This window comes from Ranitomeya imitator, chromosome 8 (assembly GCF_032444005.1).
Source record: "Ranitomeya imitator isolate aRanImi1 chromosome 8, aRanImi1.pri, whole genome shotgun sequence".
Classification (NCBI taxonomy): domain Eukaryota; kingdom Metazoa; phylum Chordata; class Amphibia; order Anura; family Dendrobatidae; genus Ranitomeya; species Ranitomeya imitator.
In genome coordinates this window covers 195,878,529-195,903,499 of record NC_091289.1, presented here as the reverse complement: position 1 = coordinate 195,903,499, position 24,971 = coordinate 195,878,529, and the positions used below count along the sequence as shown (strand labels likewise).

The 24,971-nt window shown below is 47.5% G+C and overlaps 1 protein-coding gene across 1 annotated transcript in view; it reads left to right on the top strand.

The window, feature by feature from the left end:
- ADGRL4 (adhesion G protein-coupled receptor L4) overlaps window positions 1-24,971 on the top strand; it is a 158,946-nt gene that overhangs the window by 118,852 nt on the left and 15,123 nt on the right. Inside the window, exons 12-13 of the mRNA XM_069738339.1 lie at window positions 13,795-14,015; window positions 14,108-14,174. Coding sequence (XP_069594440.1) covers window positions 13,795-14,015; window positions 14,108-14,174 — 288 coding nt within the window. The remainder of the gene's footprint in view (window positions 1-13,794; window positions 14,016-14,107; window positions 14,175-24,971) is intronic.

Genomic DNA, 24,971 nt, shown 5'->3' with positions numbered 1-24,971 from the left:
CTAATTCAGAGCATGAAAGCAGTAGATCTGGGAAGGATGGGGAAGTCGTACAGGGAACCTGTCTTCTGATTCATGCTGCCTGAACCACAAAGTTATTGCAGCAGAGCATGTTTTACTCTGAAACTTTGCAGAAAAAAAGTTACTTTGCAAAGCTGGCCAGGGACTATGTGCATTGGGCGCCCTGGACCGCTAGCCGAAACTGCATGGGCCATGGATTTTCCCACCAAGTGGCCGCTCTCGCTTTAACATGGGCATAGCGCTACTCTGACAACACAGGGTGAGGGTAAAAGAGTGTGGCAATGCTTTATTGAACCACAAAACAGGCAGATAACACATAGAACAGTCCCAGCAAAATACCCCAAGATAGTGCACATTACAGAGTCTCATGCTTCCGCTGACTCGCCGGGATAATGGCAGCTGTTAATTCAGAGATTCCAGGGTCGACTACCCCACCAGTGGCACACACAGAGAAGAGGTAACAACAAGCTTAAGAAGATGACAGTCCATTGAGGTATGAGGCCAGTTGATCCGAGGGTCACAACCTGGCTTTTCCAAACATATCCATGGTTCAGTGATGGTTAGAGTTGAGCGACCTTGACCTTTTTAGAGTCGAGCCGGGTTTCGCGAAACCCGACTATCTCAAAAGTCGAGTCGAGTGAAATCGGCCGATTATGACATAAAGTCGGGATCGACCGAAACACGAAACCCAATGCAAGTCAATGGGGCAGCATAGTCGGCAGTGAGTGGGGGCCAGGAAAACACCTAGAGTGCCCATTTTAATGTCAAAACCATCCATTCTTCTTAATGAAGCTTGTCAAGCGTAATTTACCTTATAATAATTGGAAGGCATTTGAAATTGGGGGTCATTTGGCTAAAGTTGTGGTGGGTAGGGCTGGTTCAAGTAATTAGTGGGCCCAGTAAATCTGGACCACGTCACGGCAGTGGAGCAGGGAGAGGTAAGTATTTCAACTTTGCAAGTGCTGTGAACCTGAGCAAGCAGGGGGGGCCCACTCGTTGGCATTGGCACTGGCACAGGGCCCCTCAAAGTACAGCGGTGTGTTTGCACGGCGGGGGCGCCTCCCACCGGCAGCAACACTTTTGCGTACCATGAGAGGCCCTGTGCCAGTGACGTCGCCAACTAGTATTCCTCCCCCCACCTGATGAAGGAACCTGCACTTTCATCTGCACCTTCCTGTTTGTCCCCGTGTAAGGTGGTATGGTATGCGGGAAGGGGGACCTGACTTTCAGCAGGGTCACAATCTTGCAGTGTAGCGTGCACGGGAAATGTTGCGTTATGGGTCAATGTACCAGCAGACTCATCTATCACTGGCTGGGCAATGGGCAGGATGAGGAGGAAACACAGATATAGGCCCAAAGAATAAAGTGGGCTAAATGCAGTTCAAAATTGGTAACACAGGACTAATCAGGGGGCATTGCAGTGGAGGACAACTGGAATGAGAGGCTGACACAGAGAGTAGGCCCAAATCAGTAAGTAGTCGAAATGCAGTTCAAAATTGGCAACAGTAGTAAACAGGCGGCACAGCTTTGTTCAGTGGAGGAGAACAGCAAGGAGTGGCAGACACCGATAGTAGGCCCCAAACCAACTAGTACGCCAAATGCAGTTGTTCCGTTTAACCACAATTTAATGAGAGCCTGAAGATAGAAGTTCAGGAAAGGCAACCTGGAGAACACCTTGGAGTGTAACACACCATCTCTCTACACCCCATACCCAATTTGTAGGTCTAATGCAGCGTAGTTTCCAACAACTACTAAACGAGAGCATGATGATCGAAGCATTGGCGAGGAAACCTGGGGAACACCTTGGAGTGGAACACACCATCTCTCTACACCCCATACCCAATTTGTAGGCCTAACGCAGCGTAGTTTCCAACAACTACTAAACGAGAGCATGATGATCGAAGCATTGGCGAGGAAACCTGGGGAACACCTTGGAGTGGAACACACCATCTCTCTACAGTGGAACACACCATCTCTCTACACCCCATACCCAATTTGTAGGCCTAATGCAGCGTAGCTTCCAACAACTACTAAACGAGAGCCGGAAGATCGAAGCAATGGAGAGGAAACCTGGGGAACACCTTGGAGTGTAACACACCATCTCTCTACACCCCATACCCAATTTGTAGGCCTAATGCAGCGTAGTTTCCAACAACTACTAAACGAGAGCCGGAAGATCGAAGCAATGGAGAGGAAACCTGGGGAACACCTTGGAGTGTAACACACCATCTCTCTACACCCCATACCCAATTTGTAGGCCTAATGCAGCGTAGTTTCCAACAACTACTAAACGAGAGCCGGAAGATCGAAGCAATGGAGAGGAAACCTGGGGAACACCTTGGAGTGTAACACACCATCTCTCTACACCCCATACCCAATTTGTAGGCCTAATGCAGCGTAGTTTCCAACAACTACTAAACGAGAGCATGAAGATCGAAGCAATGGAGAGGAAACCTGGGGAACACCTTGGAGTGGAACACACCATCTCTCTACACCCCATACCCAATTTGTAGGCCTAATGCAGCGTAGTTTCCAACAACTACTAAACGAGAGCATGATGATCGAAGCATTGGCGAGGAAACCTGGGGAACACCTTGGAGTGGAACACACCATCTCTCTACACCCCATACCCAATTTGTAGGCCTAATGCAGCGTAGTTTCCAACAACTACTAAACGAGAGCCGGAAGATCGAAGCAATGGAGAGGAAACCTGGGGAACACCTTGGAGTGTAACACACCATCTCTCTACACCCCATACCCAATTTGTAGGCCTAATGCAGCGTAGTTTCCAACAACTACTAAACGAGAGCATGAAGATCGAAGCAATGGAGAGGAAACCTGGGGAACACCTTGGAGTGGAACACACCATCTCTCTACACCCCATACCCAATTTGTAGGCCCCATGCAGCGTAGTTTCCAACAACTACTAAACGAGAACCGGAAGATCGAAGCTCAGGAAAGGCAACCTGGAGAACACCTTGGAGTGTAACAAACCCTCTCTCTACACCACGGAAGGGCTGATTCTTAGGAAGGAAGGCTGTCGGAAAGAAGCAGGGCGCGTCCGAGGGTGATTATATTCTTATTAGGTATATACTCACCCTCGGACGCACCCTGCTTCTTTATTTGTAATGAATGTTTATTTGCAATGTGGTTTTGACTTACTCTATTTTTTTGGTAAATAATGATTTTATTATTTTCATTGTTTTGCATCTTCTTGGCAATAATATAAAGAAGACGCGACAGGACAACACTCGGTGGATGCCATATCTGTGTTTAAAATTGAAAAAACCTTTCAGTTAACTACTTGCAGGAGAAAGTTATTGTAGCTGGTGGCCATTTTTAGTACTGTACCAGATTTTTGTTGTATGTGTTTGTTTTTAATGTTAAAATGTCTGCATTTGATATCTCTCCAGTATTTTCTTTTTTATAAGCAACATACTTATTTTTATATTTTCTGATGTTGGTTCCAGGGGTACACGGGCAGCAGTGGTGTGGTCAGTGGAGGCCTAGTGGAAGGAGTGACCGCAGACAGGCATCGAAGGCCTAAAATAATAACACATGGCTGTAGGCAATTTTAAATTGGTTCCAGGGGTACACGGGCAGCAGTGGTGTGGTCAGTGGAGGCCTAGTGGAAGGAGGGACCGCAGACAGGCATCGAAGGCCTAAAATAATAACACATGGCTGTAGGCAATTTTAAATTGGTTCCAGGGGTACACGGGCAGCAGTGGTGTGGTCAGTGGAGGCCTAGTGGAAGGAGTGACCGCAGACAGGCATCGAAGGCCTAAAATAATAACACATGGCTGTAGGCAATTTTAAATTGGTTCCAGGGGTACACGGGCAGCAGTGGTGTGGTCAGTGGAGGCCTAGTGGAAGGAGTGACCGCAGACAGGCATCGAAGGCCTAAAATAATAACACATGGCTGTAGGCAATTTTAAATTGGTTCCAGGGGTACACGGGCAGCAGTGGTGTGGTCAGTGGAGGCCTAGTGGAAGGAGTCACCGCAGACAGGCATCGAAGGCCTAAAATAATAACACATGGCTGTAGGCAATTTTAAATTGGTTCCAGGGGTACACGGGCAGCAGTGGTGTGGTCAGTGGAGGCCTACTGGAAGGAGTGACCGCAGACAGGCATCGAAGGCCTAAAATAATAACACATGGCTGTCGGCAATTTTAAATTGGTTCCAGGGGTACACGGGCAGCAGTGGTGTGGTCAGTGGAGGCCTAGTGGAAGGAGTGACCGCAGACAGGCATCGAAGGCCTAAAATAATAACACATGGCTGTAGGCAATTTTAATTTGGTTCCAGGGGTACACGGGCAGCAGTGGTGTGGTCAGTGGAGGCCTAGTGGAAGGAGTGACCGCAGACAGGCATCGAAGGCCTAAAATAATAACACATGGCTGTAGGCAATTTTAAATTGGTTCCAGGGGTACACGGGCAGCAGTGGTGTGGTCAGTGGAGGCCTAGTGGAAGGAGTCACCGCAGACAGGCATCGAAGGCCTAAAATAATAACACATGGCTGTAGGCAATTTTAAATTGGTTCCAGGGGTACATGGGCAGCAGTGGTGTGGTCAGTGGAGGCCTAGTGGAAGGAGTGACCGCAGACAGGCATCGAAGGCCTAAAATAATAACACATGGCTGTAGGCAATTTTAAATTGGTTCCAGGGGTACACGGGCAGCAGTGGTGTGGTCAGTGGAGGCCTACTGGAAGGAGTGACCGCAGACAGGCATCGAAGGCCTAAAATAATAACACATGGCTGTCGGCAATTTTAAATTGGTTCCAGGGGTACACGGGCAGCAGTGGTGTGGTCAGTGGAGGCCTAGTGGAAGGAGTGACCGCAGACAGGCATCGAAGGCCTAAAATAATAACACATGGCTGTAGGCAATTTTAAATTGGTTACAGGGGTACACGGGCAGCAGTGGTGTGGTCAGTGGAGGCCTAGTGGAAGGAGTGACCACAGACAGGCATCGAAGGCCTAACATAACAAAAATGTCAATACAATGGTATTGTCAGTGGCAGGCATTGAAGGATGTCAGCGCATAGACTAAACATTGGTGGAGCTGTGAGATAATTTTGCAAGTGGTAGAGCACTGTTTGAGCTGGGGTGGGGGGAAACTGTCTTGTGGCCGGCGGTACAGGCCCAGGGCCCCTCATATTACAACGGTGTGTCTGACGTTGGGTGCGCACCACCACCGCCAGAGACACTTTATTGTACTAGGAGGGACCCAGTGGCAGTGCCGTCGACCAAAAGCGGGCTCACCCACCTCTTCAGACAAACTGCACTCTCACGGGTGCTGTCGCCAAGTGTCGATACCACGGCCCCGTGTGGGGAGTTTGGCCATTTAGTGAGGTGTAAACATGTCGTATGCTGGACAATCAGGTGCAGAAAATTACGAGATTGGAAAAGGCATTCAGAATAGTCCACAGGCAAGACCTTTTCATAGGAAAGCTAGGTGTCAGCCGGGCAAGGTGGGGCAAAAGATTTTGAAATCCAGTTGTGGTTCATTTTAATGAAGGTTAGATCATCTACATTTTGGGTAGCCAGACGAGTCCTTTTTTCTGTTAGTATTGAACCTGCAGCACTGAATACTCTTTCTGATAGGACACTAGCTGCCGGGCAAGCAAGCTCCTGCAATGCATATTCTGCCAATTCTGGCCAGGTGTCTAATTTTGATGCCCAGTAATCAAATGGGAATGACGGTTGAGGGAGAACATCGATAAGGGATGAAAAATAGTTTGTAACCATACTGGACAAATGTTGTCTCCTGTCACTTTGAATTGATGCTGCAGTACCTGTCCTGTCTGCGGTCATAGCAAAATCACTCCACAACCTGGTCAGAAAACCCCTCTGGCCAACGCCACTTCTGATTTCTGCCCCTCTAACTCCTCTGGTCTGCTGGCCCCTGCAGCTCGTGTGAGAACGATCACGGGCACTGTGTGCAGGGAATGCCAGAAGCAAACGGTCAACAAGAGTTGATTGTTTGGTTGCTAATATTAGTTCCAAGTTCTCATGTGGCATAATATTTTGCAATTTGCCTTTATAGCGAGGATCAAGGAGGCAGGCCAACCAGTAATCGTCATCATTCATCATTTTAGTTATGCGTGTGTCCCTTTTGAGGATACGTAAGGCATAATCCGCCATGTGGGCCAAAGTTCCAGTTCTCAAATCTGCGGTTGTGCTTGGTTGAGGGGCAGTTTCAGGCAAATCCACGTCACTTGTGTCCCTCAAAAAACCAGAACCCGGCCTTGCCGCGCCACCAATTTCCAGTGGCCCCGGAAAAGCTTCCTCATTAAAAATATAATCATCCCCATCATCCTCCTCGTCCTCCTCCTCCTCTTCGCCCGCTACCTCGTCCTGTACACTGCCCTGGCCAGACAATGGCTGACTGTCATCAAGGCTTTCCTCTTCCTCTGCTGTAGATGCCTGCTCCTTTATGTGCGTCAAACTTTGCATCAGCAGACGCATTAGGGGGATGCTCATGCTTATTATGGCGTTGTCTGCACTAACCAGCCGTGTGCATTCCTCAAAACACTGAAGGACTTGACACATGTCTTGAATCTTCGACCACTGCACACCTGACAACTCCATGTCTGCCATCCTACTGCCTGCCCGTGTATGTGTATCCTCCCACAAAAACATAACAGCCCGCCTCTGTTCACACAGTCTCTGAAGCATGTGCAGTGTTGAGTTCCACCTTGTTGCAACGTCTATGATTAGGCGATGCTGGGGAAGGTTCAAAGAACGCTGATAGGTCTGCATACGGCTGGAGTGTACGGGCGAACGGCGGATATGTGAGCAAAGTCCACGCACTTTGAGGAGCAGGTCGGATAACCCCGGATAACTTTTCAGGAAGCACTGCACCACCAGGTTTAAGGTGTGAGCCAGGCAAGGAATGTGTTTCAGTTGGGAAAGGGAGATGGCAGCCATGAAATTCCTTCCGTTATCACTCACTACCTTGCCTGCCTCAAGATCTACAGTGCCCAGCCACGACTGCGTTTCTTTCTGCAAGAACTCGGACAGAACTTCCGCGGTGTGTCTGTTGTCGCCCAAACACTTCATAGCCAATACAGCCTGCTGACGTTTGCCAGTAGCTGCCCCATAATGGGAGACCTGGTGTGCAACAGTGGCAGCTGCGGATGGAGTGGTTGTGCGACTGCGGTCTGTGGACGAGCTCTCGCTTCTGCAGGAGGACGAAGAGGAGGAGGAGGGGGTGCGAACGGCTACAGCCAATTGTTTCCTAGACCGTGGGCTAGGCAGAACTGTCCCAAACTTGCTGTCCCCTGTGGACCCTGCATCCACCACATTTACCCAGTGTGCCGTGATGGACACGTAACGTCCCTGGCCATGCCTACTGGTCCATGCATCTGTAGTCAGGTGCACCTTTGTACTCACAGATTGCCTGAGTGCATGGACGATGCGCTCTTTAACATGCTGGTGGAGGGCTGGGATGGCTTTTCTGGAAAAAAAGTGTCGACTGGGTAGCTCGTAGCGTGGTACAGCGTAGTCCATCAGGGCTTTGAAAGCTTCGCTTTCAACTAACCGGTGGGGCATCATCTCTAACGAGATTAGTCTAGCTATGTGTGCGTTCAAACCCTGTGTACGCGGATGCGAGGCTAAGTACTTCCTTTTTCTAACCATAGTCTTATGTAGGGTGAGCTGGACTGGAGAGCTGGAGATCGTGGAACTAGCGGGGGTGCCGGTGGACATGGCAGACTGAGAGACGGTGGGAGATGGTATTGTTGCCACCGGTGCCCTAGATGCAGTGTTTCCTACTACGAAACTGGTGATTCCCTGACCCTGACTGCTTTGGCCTGGCAAAGAAACCTGCACAGATACTGCAGGTGGTGCGGAAAATGGTGGCCCTACACTGCCGGAAGGGATGTTGCGTTGCTGACTAGCTTCATTGGCCGAGGGTGCTACAACCTTAAGGGACGTTTGGTAGTTAGTCCAGGCTTGCAAATGCATGGTGGTTAAATGTCTATGCATGCAACTTGTATTGAGACTTTTCAGATTCTGTCCTCTGCTTAAGGTAGTTGAACATTTTTGACAGATGACTTTGCGCTGATCAATTGGATGTTGTTTAAAAAAATGCCAGACTGCACTCTTTCTAGCATCGGATACCTTTTCAGGCATTGCAGACTGAGCTTTAACCGGATGGCCACGCTGTCCTCCAACAGGTTTTGGCTTTGCCACGCGTTTTGGGCAAGATACGGGCCCGGCAGATGGAACCTGTTGCGATGTTGATGCCTGCTGCGGCCCCTCCTCCTCCGCTTCAGAACTGCTGCCGCCTGCACCCTGTTCCCCCAATGGCTGCCAATCGGGGTCAAGAACTGGGTCATCTATTACCTCTTCTTGTAGCTCGTGTGCAACTTCGTCTGTGTCACCGTGTCGGTCGGTGGTATAGCGTTCGTGATGGGGCAACATAGTCTCATCAGGGTCTGATTCTTGATCAGCACCCTGCGAGGGCAATGTTGTGGTCTGAGTCAAAGGACCAGCATAGTAGTCTGGCTGTGGCTGTGCATCAGTGCACTCCATGTCAGATTCAACTTGTAATGGGCATGGACTGTTAACTGCTTCACTTTCTAAGCCAGGGACGGTATGTGTAAAGAGCTCCATGGAGTAACCCGTTGTGTCGCCTGCTGCATTCTTCTCTGTTGTTGTTTTTGCTGAAGAGGACAAGGAAGCGACTTGTCCCTGACCGTGAACATCCACTAACGACGCGCTGCTTTGACATTTACCAGTTTCACGAGAGGAGGCAAAAGAGCTAGAGGCTGAGTCAGCAAGATAAGCCAAAACTTGCTCTTGCTGCTCCGACTTTAAAAGCGGTTTTCCTACTCCCAGAAAAGGGAGCGTTCGAGGCCTTGTGTAGCCAGACGACGAACCTGGCTCCACAGCTCCAGACTTAGGTGCAATATTTTTTTTCCCACGACCAGCTGATGCTCCACCACTACCACTACCCTCATTACCAGCTGACAATACAATGAACGCCCCCGGCCACGACCTCTTCCACCAGACTTCCTCATTGTTTTAAAAACGTAAACAAACTAACGGTATTTGTTGCTGTCACACAAATTACACGGTGAGCTATAACTTCAGTATGATTTAGCTACCCCTTTACAGGTGAGTGAGACCACAACGAAAATCAGGCACAATGTTACACACTCTGTTGTTGGTGGCAACAAATGAGAGAGATGCCACACACGCAGGACTGTCACTGAAGCACAAATGTAAATATTAATCTCCCACTGATTTTATTTTTTTTAAGGGAGACTTTAGGAAAAAAAATAATAGAATAAAATGATTTTTTCAGGAAGAATTTAGAAACCAAATAAAATAAAATGATTTTTTCAGGGAGAATTTAGAAAACAAATAAAACAAAAAAAGGCTTTCTATGGCCCACTGAGTGAGAGATGATGCACACAGGAGTCAGGAGTGGCACACAAGCCCAGAGGCCAATATTTATCTCCCACTGATTGATGTAGTGATTTTTTCAGGTAGATTTTGGAACCCAAATCAAGCTAAAAAAAATAATAGGCTTTCTATGGCCCACAATTGGAGAGAGAGAGAGAGATGGCACACCCAGGAGTCAAGACTGGCACACAAGCAGAAAGGGCAATATTAATCTCCCACTGATTTGTTTTTTTTTTTTTTTTTTCAGGGAGACTTTAGGAAAAAAAAAATAGAATAAAATGATTTTTTCAGGAAGAATTTAGAAACCAAATAAAATAAAATGATTTTTTCAGGGAGAATTTAGAAAACAAATTAAACAAAAAAAGGCTTTCTATGGCCCACTGAGTGAGAGATGTCGCACACAGGAGTCAGGAGTGGCACACAAGCCCAGAGGCCAATATTTATCTCCCACTGATTGATGTAGTGATTTTTTCAGGTAGATTTTGGAACCCAAATCAAGCTAAAAAAATAATAGGCTTTCTATGGCCCACAATTGGAGAGAGAGAGAGAGAGATGGCACACCCAGGAGTCAAGACTGGCACACAAGCAGAAAGGGCAATATTAATCTCCCACTGATTTGTTTTTTTTTGTTTGTTTTTTCAGGGAGACTTTAGGAAAAAAAAAATAGAATAAAATGATTTTTTCAGGAAGAATTTAGAAACCAAAGAAAATAAAATGATTTTTTCAGGGAGAATTTAGAAAACAAATAAAACAAAAAAAGGCTTTCTATGGCCCACTGAGTAAGAGATGACGCACACAGGAGTCAGGAGTGGCACACAAGCCCAGAGGCCAATATTTATCTCCCACTTTTTTTTTTTTGTTCCAGGGAAAATTTATAAACCCAATAAAAAAAATAATAAATAGGCTTTCTATGGCCCACTATCTGAGAGACAGAGAGAGATGGCACGCTTAGGACTGGCACACAAGCCCAAAGGCCAATATTAATCTCCCTTTTTTTTTTAAGGGAGAATTTATAAAACCAAAAAAAAATAAATAAATAGGCTTTCTATGGCCCACTATTTGTGAGAGAGATGGCACGCTCAGGACTGGCACACAAGCCCAGAGGCCAATATTAATCTCCCACTTTCTTTTTTTTTTTCCAGGGAAAATTTATAAACCCAATAAAATAATAAAAAAATAGGCTTTCTATGGCCCACTATCTGAGAGAGAGAGAGATGGCACGCTTAGGACTGGCACACAAGCCCAAAGGCCAATATTAATCTCCCACTGATTGATTTATTGATTTTTTCAGGTAGAATTTAGAACCCAAATAAAGCAAAAAAAAAAAAAAAAAAGGGCTTTCTATGGCCCACTGAGTGAGTGATGATGCACACAGGAGTCAGGAGTGGCACACAAGCCCTGAGGCCAATATTTTTCTCCCACTGATTGATGTAGTGATTTTTTCAGGTAGATTTTATAACCCAAATCAAGCAAAAAAATAAATAGGCTTTCTATGGCCCACTGAGTGAGAGATGACACAGACAGGGATGGCACTCTAGCAGAAATGTCAATCTTAATCTCCCACAAAAAAAAAAAAAAAACAGGGAGTGTCCTTCAATTACTATCTCCCTGCACTAATCTCAGCCAGGTATGGCAGGCAGCAATAAGGAGTGGACTAATGCACAAATTAAATAAAAAGTGTGTACAAACCAAAAAGATAGCTGTGCAGAAAGGAAGGAACAAGAGGATTTGTGCTTTGAAAAAAGCAGTTGGTTTGCACAGCGGCGTACACACAGCAATGCAGCTATCAGGGAGCCTTCTAGGGCAGCCCAATGAGCTACAGCGCTGAGGGGAAAAAAAAAAAATGTAGCTTCCACTGTCCCTGCACACCGAAGGTGGTGTTGGGCAGTGGAAATCGCTACAGCACAAGCGGTTTGGTGGTTAATGGACCCTGCCTAACGCTATCCCTGCTTCTGACGAAGCGGCAGCAACCTCTCCCTAAGCTCAGATCAGCGGCAGTAACATGGCGGTCGGCGGGAACGCCCCTTTATAGCCCCTGTGACGCCGCAGACAGCAAGCAAATCACTGCAATGCCCTTCTCTAAGATGGTGGGGACCAGGACCTATGTCATCACGCTGCCCACACTCTGCGTTTACCTTCATTGGCTGAGAAATGGCGCTTTTCACGTCATTGAAACGCGACTTTGGCGCGAAAGTCGCGTACCGCATGGCCGACCCCGCACAGGGGTCGGATCGGGTTTCATGAAACCCGACTTTTCCAAAAGTCGGCGACTTTTGAAAATGAACGACCCGTTTCGCTCAACCCTAGTGATGGTCAATGGAGCAGATGTGTATTCTTCCAACCAGGGCCGAAGTCCCCTTGGTTGCTTCCTGTAGAATGATAGATCCGTGTCCCTCATGATGGAGCTCTGATGTATTGGCTGCTGTCCTTTCTCTGGCCCTTTGGATGTATGGATGTCTTGGCAGAATCTCTGGCTGTCTCTCTCTGTCTCTGTCCAGAAGCATGTAACCTATTTTTATAATTACTTTTTATCTTACTTTTCTGTGAAACCTGAGAAACTTTTGTTAATGTTCACACTGGAGATGAGACAATGGTTTGAAATTACAATTCTCCTGCTTTGCTGAGTTTTTCACAAAAATGTGATTGGTGGCAAAACACAAGTTCTGCAATTGCCCTGAACAGATGTGTATAACACTCTGAGGTCTCCTAGGACTGAATCCAACTAATGACAAACACTTTGTTCCAAACACAACCTTAATAATATTACAGTGACCTCATATATATGTCTATCTGTAAACGGATGATAAATATTCTTCACTGCTGGGATGTCACACACTATCTGGGATGTTAATTCAGTGTTTTCTAACTTATAGAAGAGGGAAAAAAAGCTGGTACTTCCACAGATAATTAAAACTTGGTTTTCTTTATCTGTTTTTCATAAAAAGTTACATTGCTGTCCCAACTAAATATCTCTGACGCATTCCCGGCATTTTCCATGTCCTTAGGCATAGAGGACAATGCTGGAAACACTTCAGCGATGTTCACTTGGGACAACAATGTAACTTTTTAATGGAAAACAAGTAAGAAAAATCATGTTTAAGGCTTCTTTCACACTAGCGACGGGCCGAGGTTACCGATGCTAGCGTTGTCTCCGCCGCACAACGGGTGCGGCGGATGCTGCTTTTCAGCGCATCGGCTGCCCCATTGTGAGGTGCGGGGAGGTGGGGGCGGAAAAGACGGTCCGTCAGCTGCAAAAAAACGTTACATGGAACGTTTTTTGCGGCCGACGGTCCGCCACAACATTACGCGACGGATTGCCACATGTTGCAACCGTCGCGCGACGGTTGCGACGTGTGGCAATCCATTGCGTAATGTTAGTCAATGGAGAAAAACGCATCCTGCAAACACTTTTGCAGGATGCGTTTTTTCTGCAAAACGACGCATTGTGACGGATTGCAGTTAACGCTAGTGTGAAAGTAGCCTGAATTACCTACGGAAGTAGCAACTTTTTTTCTATATGCTGTGCTGAAAGCCAGCATTGAAACGACATATTTATATATCAGCACGGAAGAATTGAACACATGTGGCAAGTCCAGTAAATACTTTTTTTATATACTATGGATTGTTTAATCGCCTACTCTTTCTCAAAGATTCAGCTGTGAGATCTCATGTACTTTCACAAGCCAGATTCACACTAAAATGGCAGCTGCATTCCTTGCCTTGGCTTTCGTACAGGCTCTTCAGTCCTTCCTGATTGTCTTTGCTGTACCATTTGATGTGAAAGCTGCAAGGCATTACGTAAAGTTTACCTGGCTGCCACTGAGGTCATTAATTCCTTCTCTGGTTGATGCAATATTCTACAATGTTTGACGGCGATGGGCAATTTTTGGGGGACGATTTGCGTGCATCAAACTGAAACTTGTTCAAACTTACCTGGTCCAGAGCTCGATTTGTACATAATCTCTAGTCTGCGCCTAACATACTGCAGTGCAGGGTCGGACTGGGGCACCGGGACACCGGAGAATCCTCCAGTGGGCCCCGCCACCAGCTCCTGCCTCCCTCATTTGTGCCTGCCCTGCATGCTCGTAGGGTGCACCAGCAGTGCCGGTGTTACAAGTTATTAAAGCATTCACTGGATATAACTGTAAGCATTGCTGGATGGGCAACATTATAAGGAATTCTTTATAATAATATACATGCTTAGCGCAGATGTAGTACGTTGATATTTGCAGGAAAAAAAATGCATCCTAATAGTAAAGAGTAACAAATACTTCTCAATATTCAGTATATGAAGATTTGAGGAAAGCGCTAATAAAGTACCGGCTATCTGAAGGCGGACAATGCAATGTGAATGTGTCACTGTTCCAGGTTCTTTGTGCCGTCATTGCGGGGTCGCTCCATTACTTCTTCCTCGCTGCGTTTGCTTGGATGTGCATTGAAGGGATCCACCTGTATCTCATCGTGGTCGGAGTCATCTACAACCGAGGATTCCTACACAAGAATTTTTACATTTTCGGATACTGCAGCCCGGCCGTGGTGGTCGGAGTTTCGGCTGTGTTGGGATACAAGTATTACGGCACAGATAAAGTGTAAGTGTATCTACATTGTAGCACTTGGTTTTCAGATGTATTTTCCCAACAGGATAAATTATTGATGCTGTGATATTTTATTTATTTTGAAGATGTTGGCTGAGCACAGAGAATAATTTTATATGGAGTTTTATTGGGCCGGCCTGTCTCATCATTCTCGTGAGTACAACATTCCTTTTTTATTAATATTCTCCAGTGTTTTATTGGAGCATTTTTGATTTAAGTAAGATTAAGAGGATTGTTTAACAGCGCATTGCGCGGAGCCGTAACCCATTGCTTTCAATGAAAACCATTGCTACTTTGTGTTCCCTGCCTTGTAAATTCAGGGCTACTGAAAGGCTGGTTGGGCACCCGGATCCCGGGAGAGGTACGACATGAGCTACCAATGAGACAATAGGAGTTTGGGGTCTATGCAACAAAGTGTCTTATTTTTCCCAGTGTCCTTATAATCCAGAGATTATAAATCTGATCGACTCTCTGCAAAAAAATAATCCAAGTTCTCATTCCAATCTATTCCTTCTTTTTCGTTATTGGACGAGGAGATTAAACCAGACACCTCAAGCAAAGGATTGGGCATGTTGAATCTCAGCATGCCCCATTATTCATTTTCCAAATATCAACTGAAAAGGAAAAATTACCACGATTATCACTACTCTCAGTAGTGACCGAGGCATTTAGATGGTTGGCAGTGACTAGGGGGGTCTTTTGTGATGCCTATTGCCCCCATATTCTACTGCAAACCGCCATCTCACTACCCCTATGTAGCCCTGCCTGTATCTGAACTTTAGAGGAGGCCAATAACGTTACACTATGCTGCAATATTACACTATGGCTACACATTTTAGAAGCGATCAAGTCTTTAGGGAGACCAGTAAAAATATACGTAAAAAATAGTTACAGAAATAAGAAAAAACATAAACATTTAGATATATTTATACATATAAGTTTTATGTAGATTGAAAATAAAATAAAAGTTAACATATGTGTAATTGGCGCCTGTGTTAGGCTAGGTTCAGATTGCATTAATGGGACCTCGCTAACGAACAGCGTTGCACGGCGAAATTGACGCCGTGCAACGCGTCCGTTAGCGCGCCCATTGGCAGCAATGGGAACGCGCATCGCTAGCGTGTGCCATTTTCGGCACGCACTAGCGATGTGCCGGTGTTTTGTGACGCGCCTCGGACGCTGCTTGCAGGGGATCTGCGAGAGCGGGGATGTAAACGCAACCCCGAAAAAGACATTGCTTTAGCGCAATCCGCTAGAGCTTAGCGCTAAACGGATTGCCCTAACGCAATCTGAACCTAGCCTAAGGCTATGTGCACACGTTCAGGATTTCTTGCAGAAATTTCCTGAGAAAAAACGGAAATTTTCTGCAAGACATCTGCATGCGTTTTTTTTGTTTTTTTGCTTGTTTTTACCACGTTTTTGGTGCGTTTTTGTTGCATTTTTTTTTTTGCAGATTTTTCCAGACATTTCCCAATGCATTATATAGTGGGAAATCCGCAAAAAATCCGCAAAATTAATGAACATGCTGCGTTTTTTTACTGCAATGCATTTTTTTCGTGGAAAAAAAATGCATCATGTGCACATAAATTGCAGAATGCATTCTAAATGATGGGATGCATAATGTATGCTGGTTTTTTTTACAGTTTTATAGCATTTTTATAGCGAAAAAACGCGAAAAATCAGCAACGTGTGCACACAGCCTAAGTGTCGGAACAAATATAATATCAGAAAATTTTGTCCCAAATGGTGACCGACAAAATGGAAAAAAAAAATAGAATCAAGATGTCAGGGCGGCTAATTTTTTGTCAATTTGCCTAAAAATGGAGATAAAAGACATCAGAAAGCTGCTTGGACCCCAACACGATAATGATTAAACTTACGGCTTGTGCCGCAAAAAAACAGATCTCAAACAACTTTCAACCAAAAAATGAAAAAATTATAGGAAAAATAAAAAGCAAAGAGGAGCCCACTGGGATATTGAAGGGTAAAGGGCCGGCATAGACCTGGAGTCAGACCCGCAGGGTGGTCTTCTAGGTCCTCCTCTTCTCCATGCACACCACCAGGGTTGGACGACAACTAAAGCCAAGTCAATTTTAAAAAATTAATTTGCGCTCTTTTAAGTGTTTGCTGGTTTTTTATGTTTTTTTTCTTTGGGGGGTTTTCATTGCAAATGGAACTTTTCAAAGCATAAAATAAAGTTTGGTAAGTTGGCTTGTACTTTGGTAAACTTGACAGGAGGTTTAGGAATAAAGTGTATCAAGAGTCTGGTAATCTGACACTTCAGGCATGGCGTTGTATCACCGGTTATTGGGGATCGGACGCCTCCGGAGATTACACTGTCATCTTCGTGATCCACAAATTCCCATGTGCCCTGTAATCATCACAGTTATTCTTAACCCCAATTGTAGCATCATACAGAAGCCGGCTATTTCACATGAACAGGCGCTTGTTGACTCGCAGACCTGGCGCATCTAGAAAAATTGTTCCTGTGGATCAGCGTGCGGTCTGCTAAGTTGTTGTATTTGGCTTAAAAACTCGCCGTAAACTTTTCTGACCTAACAGAAGTCTCAGCAAAAGTTATTTCCTCCATAATCTTCCATACTTTATGTTCCAGGGCGACATGATCTGATTTGGCTGACTGTTTTGCATCATCAGCATATTTTCTCCGGCTTTTTTTTTCGTGTCCGAGGTTTGTTTATAGGTCATAATAAAATATAGAAAAACAGGAGAAAATTCTGACTTTACAATGGAAGCTTTAACTCTGAATAATGTGAGTTAGTCCGAAACAGTAAATGTTTTATGGGGGTTGAAGTTGCAGAAGATGCAAAAAAATTTTCAGATTTTTAAAAAGAGACAATCATTTCTTCCTCCAAGATCTGCAATATTGGGTTACAAACATCATTGCCAAATTCCTGTAAGGAATGGTGTGTTTGAAATTTTACAGAACGAGGAGATGAAGTGTGGAACGAAAGCTCAAATGTTCCTCTTTTAGAAGTTGATTATTTTCTTATAGGCAAAGTCTGCAAATAGTCAAAAAGTTATGGAAAGATCTTCCAGATCACAGTAAATGCCACAATTGAATAATTGGATAAGTAACTTTCTATAAAAGATACAATAACATAAAGAATTCCACCAAATACAGAATCCTCAGCATTGAAAGGACAACTCCAAGAAGGAGACGTGGTGGATGATGGAGATCACAGGACGGACACGTCACTGATCGGGAAATGATCGAAAAAAGCAAAACAACATTTTCTAAACCTCTGGATTTATTTATTCTGTGGCACGTTCAGAAATCTCGGCACCTTCGGCCTCGGCCGCTATCACCAAGGCTATTAATGGCCGTCTGAGGAAGGTTCTGCTCCTGAATGCACGCCTCAATGCTGAAATGCAATGTGGTGCAATTTTCAATGATGAGGAGTGCACAGTTGTGGCCAAAAGTTTTCAGCCTCTCGCAAATTTTGGTCTTCACGGTTTGCTGCAGCAGAGGTTTCAGAACCTTTCGTCAGATGTTTCCAGGCTGATTAATTTGTAGGTTCTCAATGGGACAGAGATCTGGGGAGTTTCCCGGCCGAGGAACCAAAATGTCAATGTTTTGTTCCCTGAGGCAGTTAGTTCCATTTTTGCCTTGTGACCTGGGTTCCATAATGCGGGAAAAAGCATCATTACCGCATTGTCCTGGATGATGGGAGAAGTTGTTCTTGGAGGAGGTTTAGATCCCATTCTTTATTCAAGACTGTGTTTTTAGGAAAAATTGTGAGTGATCCCCTTAATGGATGAGAAGCCCCAACACATTGTGTGTGACCCCTCCATGGATATGAAGCTCCGAGTCCCGACACATTGTGATTGATCCCCTGCATGGATGAGAAGCCCCTCTGCACATTGTGAGTGATCCCCCTTAATGGATGAGAAGCCCCCACACATTGTGTGTGATCCCCTCCATGGATATGAAGCACCCACACATTGTGATTGATCCCCTGCATGGATGAGAAGCCCCTCTGCACATTGTGAGTGATCCCCCTCCATGGATGAGAAGCCCCCACACATTGTGTGTGACCCCCTCCATGGATGAGAAGCCCCCACACATTGTGAGTTACCCCTCCATGGATGAGAAGCCCCCACACATTGTGAGTGACCCCCTCCATGGATATGAAGCACCCACACATTGTGAGTGATCCCTCCATGGATGGAAAGCCCCCACACATTGTGAGTGATCCCTCCATGGATGAGAAGCCCCCACACATTGTGTGTGACCCCCTCCATGGATATGAAGCCCCCGCACATTGTGAGTGACCCCCTCCATGGATATGAAGCACCCACACATTGTCCATGGATGAGAAGCCCCCGCACATTGTGTGTGACCCCCTCCATGGATGAGAAGCCCGCACATTGTGTGTGACCCCCTCCATAGATATGAAGCACCCACACATTGTGAGTGACCCCCTCCATGGATATGAAGCCCCCGCACATTGTGTGTGACCCCCTCCATGGATATGAAACCTCCGCACATTGTGTGTGACCCCTCCATGGATATGAAGCCCCCGCACATTTTGTGTGACCCCCCTCCATAGATATGAAGCTCCCGACACATTGTGTGTGACCCCCTCCATGGATATGAAGCCCCCGCACATTGTGTGTGACCCCCTCCATGGATATGAAGCCCCCGCACATTGTGTTAGACCCCCTCCATGGATATGAAGCCCCCGCACATTGTGAGTGATCCCATCCATGGATAAGAAGCCCCGACACATTGTGATTGATCCCCTCCATGGATGAGAAGCCTCCACACATTGTGAGTGATCCCTCCATGGATGAGAAGCCCCCGCACATTGTGAGTGATTCCCTCCATGGATGAGAAGCCCCCACACATTGTGAGTGATCCCCTCCATGGATGAGAAGCCTCCACACATTGTGAGTGATCCCCTCCATGGATGAGAAGCCCCCACACATTGTGAGTGATCCCCTCCATGGATGAGAAGCCTCCGCACATTGTGAGTGATCCCCTCCATGGATGAGAAGCCCCCACACATTGTGAGTGACCCCCTCCATGGATGAGAAGCCCCCGCACATTGTGAGTGATCCCCTCCATGGATGAGAAGCCCCCGCACATTGTGAGTGATCCCCTCCATGGATGAGAAGCCTCCACACATTGTGAGTGATCCCCTCCATGGATGAGAAGCCCCCACACATTGTGAGTGATCCCCTCCATGGATGAGAAGCCTCCACACATTGTGAGTGATCCCCTCCATGGATGAGAAGCCCCCACACATTGTGAGTGATCCCCTCCATGGATGAGAAGCCCCCACACATTGTGAGTGATCCCCTCCATGGATGAGAAGCCCCTCTGCACATTGTGAGTGATCCCCCTCCATGGATGAGAAGCCCCCACACATTGTGTGTGACCCCCTCCATGGATATGAAGCACCCACACATTGTGAGTGATCCCTCCATGGATGGAAAGCCCCCACACATTGTGAGTGATCCCTCCATGGATGAGAAGCCCCCACACATTGTGTGTGACCCCCTCCATGGATATGAAGCCCCCGCACATTGTGAGTGACCCCCTCCATGGATATGAAGCCCGCACATTGTGTGTGACCCCCTCCATGGATGAGAAGCCCGCACATTGTGTGTGACCCCCTCCATAGATATGAAGCACCCACACATTGTGAGTGACCCCCTCCATGGATATGAAGCCCCCGCACATTGTGAGTGATCCCCTCCATGGATGAGAAGCCCCCACACATTGTGAGTGATCCCCTCCATGGATGAGAAGCCTCCACACATTGTGAGTGATCCCCTCCATGGATGAGAAGCCCCCACACATTGTGAGTGATCCCCTCCATGGATGAGAAGCCTCCGCACATTGTGAGTGATCCCCTCCATGGATGAGAAGCCCCCACACATTGTGAGTGACCCCCTCCATGGATGAGAAGCCCCCGCACATTGTGAGTGATCCCCTCCATGGATGAGAAGCCCCCGCACATTGTGAGTGATCCCCTCCATGGATGAGAAGCCTCCACACATTGTGAGTGATCCCCTCCATGGATGAGAAGCCCCCACACATTGTGAGTGATCCCCTCCATGGATGAGAAGCCTCCGCACATTGTGAGTGATCCCCTCCATGGATGAGAAGCCCCCACACATTGTGAGTGACCCCCTCCATGGATGAGAAGCCCCCGCACATTGTGAGTGATCCCCTCCATGGATGAGAAGCCCCCACACATTGTGAGTGATCCCCTCCATGGATGAGAAGCCCCCACACATTGTGAGTGATCCCCTCCATGGATGAGAAGCCCCCACACATTGTGAGTGATCCCCTCCATGGATGAGAAGCCCCCACACATTGTGAGTGATCCCCTCCATGGATGAGAAGCCCCTCTGCACATTGTGAGTGATCCCCCTCCATGGATGAGAAGCCCCCACACATTGTGTGTGACCCCCTCCATGGATATGAAGCACCCACACATTGTGAGTGATCCCTCCATGGATGGAAAGCCCCCACACATTGTGAGTGATCCCTCCATGGATGAGAAGCCCCCACACATTGTGTGTGACCCCCTCCATGGATATGAAGCCCGCACATTGTGTGTGACCCCCTCCATGGATGAGAAGCCCGCACATTGTGTGTGACCCCCTCCATAGATATGAAGCACCCACACATTGTGAGTGACCCCCTCCATGGATATGAAGCCCCCGCACATTGTGTGTGACCCCCTCCATGGATATGAAGCCTCCGCACATTGTGTGTGACCCCTCCATGGATAAGAAGCCTCCGCACATTGTGTGTGACCCCTCCATGGATATGAAGCCCCCGCACATTTTGTGTGACCCCCTCCATAGATATGAAGCTCCCGACACATTGTGTGTGACCCCCTCCATGGATATGAAGCCCCCGCACATTGTGTGTGACCCCCTCCATGGATATGAAGCCCCCGCACATTGTGTTAGACCCCCTCCATGGATATGAAGCCCCCGCACATTGTGAGTGATCCCCTCCATGGATAAGAAGCCCCGACACATTGTGATTGATCCCCTCCATGGATGAGAAGCCTCCACACATTGTGAGTGACCCCTCCATGGATGAGAAGCCCCCGCACATTGTGAGTGATCCCCTCCATGGATGAGAAGCCCCCACACATTGTGAGTGATCCCCTCCATGGATGAGAAGCCTCCACACATTGTGAGTGATCCCCTCTATGGATGAGAAGCCTCCACACATTGTGAGTGATCCACTCCTGGATGAGAAGCCTCCACACATTGTGAGTGATCCCCTCCATGGATGAGAAGCCTCCACACATTGTGAGTGACCCCCTCCATGGATGAGAAGCCCCCGCACATTGTGAGTGATCCCCTCCATGGATGAGAAGCCTCCGCACATTGTGAGTGATCCCCTCCATGGATATGAAGCCCCCGCACATTGTGTTAGACCCCCTCCATGGATATGAAGCCCCCGCACATTGTGAGTGATCCCCTCCATGGATAAGAAGCCCCGACACATTGTGATTGATCCCCTCCATGGATGAGAAGCCCCCACACATTGTGAGTGATCCCCTCCATGGATGAGAAGCCTCCACACATTGTGAGTGACCCCCTCCATGGATGAGAAGCCTCCACACATTGTGAGTGATCACCTCCATGGATGAGAAGCCCCCACACATTGTGAGTGATCCCCTCCATGGATGAGAAGCCTCCACACATTGTGAGTGACCCCCTCCATGGACGAGAAGCCCCCACACATTGTGAGTGATCCCCTCCATGGATGAGAAGCCTCCACACATTGTGAGTGACCCCCTCCATGGACGAGAAGCCCCCACACATTGTGAGTGATCCCCTCCATGGATGAGAAGCCTCCACACATTGTGAGTGACCCCCTCCATGGATGAGAAGCCCCCGCACATTGTGAGTGATCCCCTCCATGGATGAGAAGCCTCCGCACATTGTGAGTGATCCCCTCCATGGATGAGAAGCCCCCGCATATTGTGAGTGATCCCCTCCATGGATGAGAAGCCTCCGCACATTGTGAGTGATCCCCTCCATGGATGAGAAGCCTCCACACATTGTGAGTGATCCCCTCCATGGATGAGAAGCCTCCACACTTTGTGAGTGATCACCTCCATGGATGAGAAGCCCCCACACATTGTGAGTGATCCCCTCCATGGATGAGAAGCCCCCGCACATTGTGAGTGACCCCCTCCATGGATGAGAAGCCCCCACATATTGTGAGTGATCCCCTCCATGGATGAGAAGCCTCCGCACATTGTGAGTGACCCCCTCCATGGATGAGAAGCCTCCGCACATTGTGAGTGATCCCCTCCATGGATGAGAAGCCTCCACACATTGTGAGTGACCCCCTCCATGGATGAGAAGCCCCCGCACATTGTGAGTGATCCCTCCATAGATGAGAAGCCCCCACACATTGTGAGTGACCCCCTCCATGGATGAGAAGCCCCCACACATTGTGAGTGATCCCCTCCATGGATGAGATACTCTGGACCTGGTTTTCTCTTGTCCCGGCTTGCTGCACAACTTTACTAACTCCCCTCTCCCGCTCTCGGACCACAACCTTCTTTCCTTCTCTGTCAAGAATTGTCTCCTCACCCAGGACACCCCCACTTACCACACTTATCGGAATACACGTACCATTAATACCCAGCAGCTTATGGACAACCTCCACACATCTTGAGCCCCCATCTCCTCACTCTCCTGTCCAGACTTAGCATTGTCACACTTCAATATTACACTGAAGAATGCCCTAGATGAAGCAGCACCTTCTACACGCAGAAAGACCCGACACAAACAACGGCAGCCCTGGCGCACTATGCAAACACGCTTTCTTCAGCGTTGCTCAAGGTGTACAGAGCGGCAGTGGAGAAAATCTCTCTTAGCAGAAGACTTCATCCACTATAAGTTCATGCTCAAAACCTATAACTCTGCCCTTCATCTGGCCAAACAATCCTACTTCACCACCCTCATCACCTCACTATCCAACAACCCAAAATGACTTTTTGAAACCTTAAACTCCCTCCTGAAACCTAAAGTACAGGCCCCCATCACCAATCTCAGCGGTGAGGACCTGGCCACTTATTTACTAGAAAAAATCAACCACATCCATCAGGATATCTCAGCCCAATGTCCTCAGTGCCTGGATCCCCTTCCCTGCCGCACCTCAAGCTCACTAGACATCTTTGAGCCGGTTTCAGAAGAAGTTTCCAAGCTCCTCGCTTCTGCCCGGCCTACAACCTGCAATAGTGACCCCATTCCTTCACCTCTCCTGCAGTCTCTCTCACCAGTGGTCACCACTCACCTGACTAAAATATTTAACCTCTCTCTTTCTTCAGGTATCTTTCCCTCCTCATTTAAACATGCCATCATTACCCCTTTACTTAAAAAGCCATCCCTGGTCCAGAACTGCACGGCTAACTACAGACCTGTCTCTAACCTTTCCTACATCTCTAATCTCCTGGAACGCTTGGTCCACTCCCGTCTAATCCGCTATCTATCGAATAACTCTCTTCTTGACCCCTTACAATCTGGTCTCCGCTCTTTACACTCCACTGAAACTGCCCTCACTAAAGTCTCTAATGATCTAATAACAGCTAAATCCAAAGGTCATTGCTCTCTGCTGATTCTCCTGGATCTCTCTGCCGCATTTGACACTGTGGATCACCAGCTCCTTCTCACTATGCTCTTCTCCATAGGCCTCAAGGACACAGCCCTCTCCTGGTTCTCCTCCTACCTCTCTGACCGCTCCTTCACTGTATCTTTTGCCGGCTCCTCTTCCTCTCCTCGTCCCCTTACTATCGGGGTTCCGCAGGGCTCAGTCCTGGGCCCCCTCCTCTTCTCTCTATACACTGCCCCTATTGGACAAACAATCAGCAGATTTGGGTTCCAGTACCATCTCTATGCTGACGACACCCAATTATACACTTCTTCCCCCGACATCACCCCTACCCTAATTCAAAATACCAAGGATTGTCTGTCTGCTGTCTCTAACATCATGTCCTCCCTCTATCTGAAACTAAATCTCTCCAAAACTCAACTACTTGTGTTTCTCCCTTCTACTAACCTCACTCTACCAACATCAAAATTACCCTGGAGGGTTCAACCATAACTCCCCAGCAGCATGCCCGCTGTCTTGGGGTCATATTCGACACCAAACTTTTCTTTACTCCCTATATCCGATCACTCACTCGCTCCTGTCACCTGCATCTTAAAAACATCTCCAGAATCCGACCTTTTCTCACCTTTGAATCGGCTAAGACTCTTACTGTCGCTCTTATTCATTCCCGTCTGGACTACTGCAACTCTCTTCTGATCGGTCTCCCTCTTACCAAACTTTCTCCTCTGCAATCCATCTTGAATGCGGCAGCCAGGGTCATATTTCTGTCCAGCCGCTTCACCGATGCCTCCATCTTGTGCCAGTCATTACACTGGCTACCCATTCACTACAGGGTCCTGTATAAACTCATCTCTGTCACCCACAAAGCTCTCCACAGTTCTGCACCGCCTTATATCTCCTCTCTCATCTCCGTCTATCGCCCTACACGTGCCCTCAGTTCTACAAAGGACCTAAGACAAACATCCTCCGTAATCCGAACCTCGCACCTCCGTCTCCAAGACTTCTCTCGTGCTGCGCCAGCTCTCTGGAATGCTCTTCCCCAGACGATCAGACTGATACCTAGCCCCGACCTATTCAAGCGCGCTCTGAAAACCCATCTCTTCAAACAAGCCGACCACATCAACTACTCAGTAAACTAACTTTGTCCTGTTCCCTCCTTCCAAATATTATTCTGAATCTGCCCCCTACTATTCATCTGTCTCCACACCCTCTATGCACACGATAACTGCACTTGATACTTGACTATTGCACTTAAACACACGGGCTGATGACCGGATCATGCAGCTTTATATGAAAATCACTATTTATTATAATTGCCAGACCTGAAA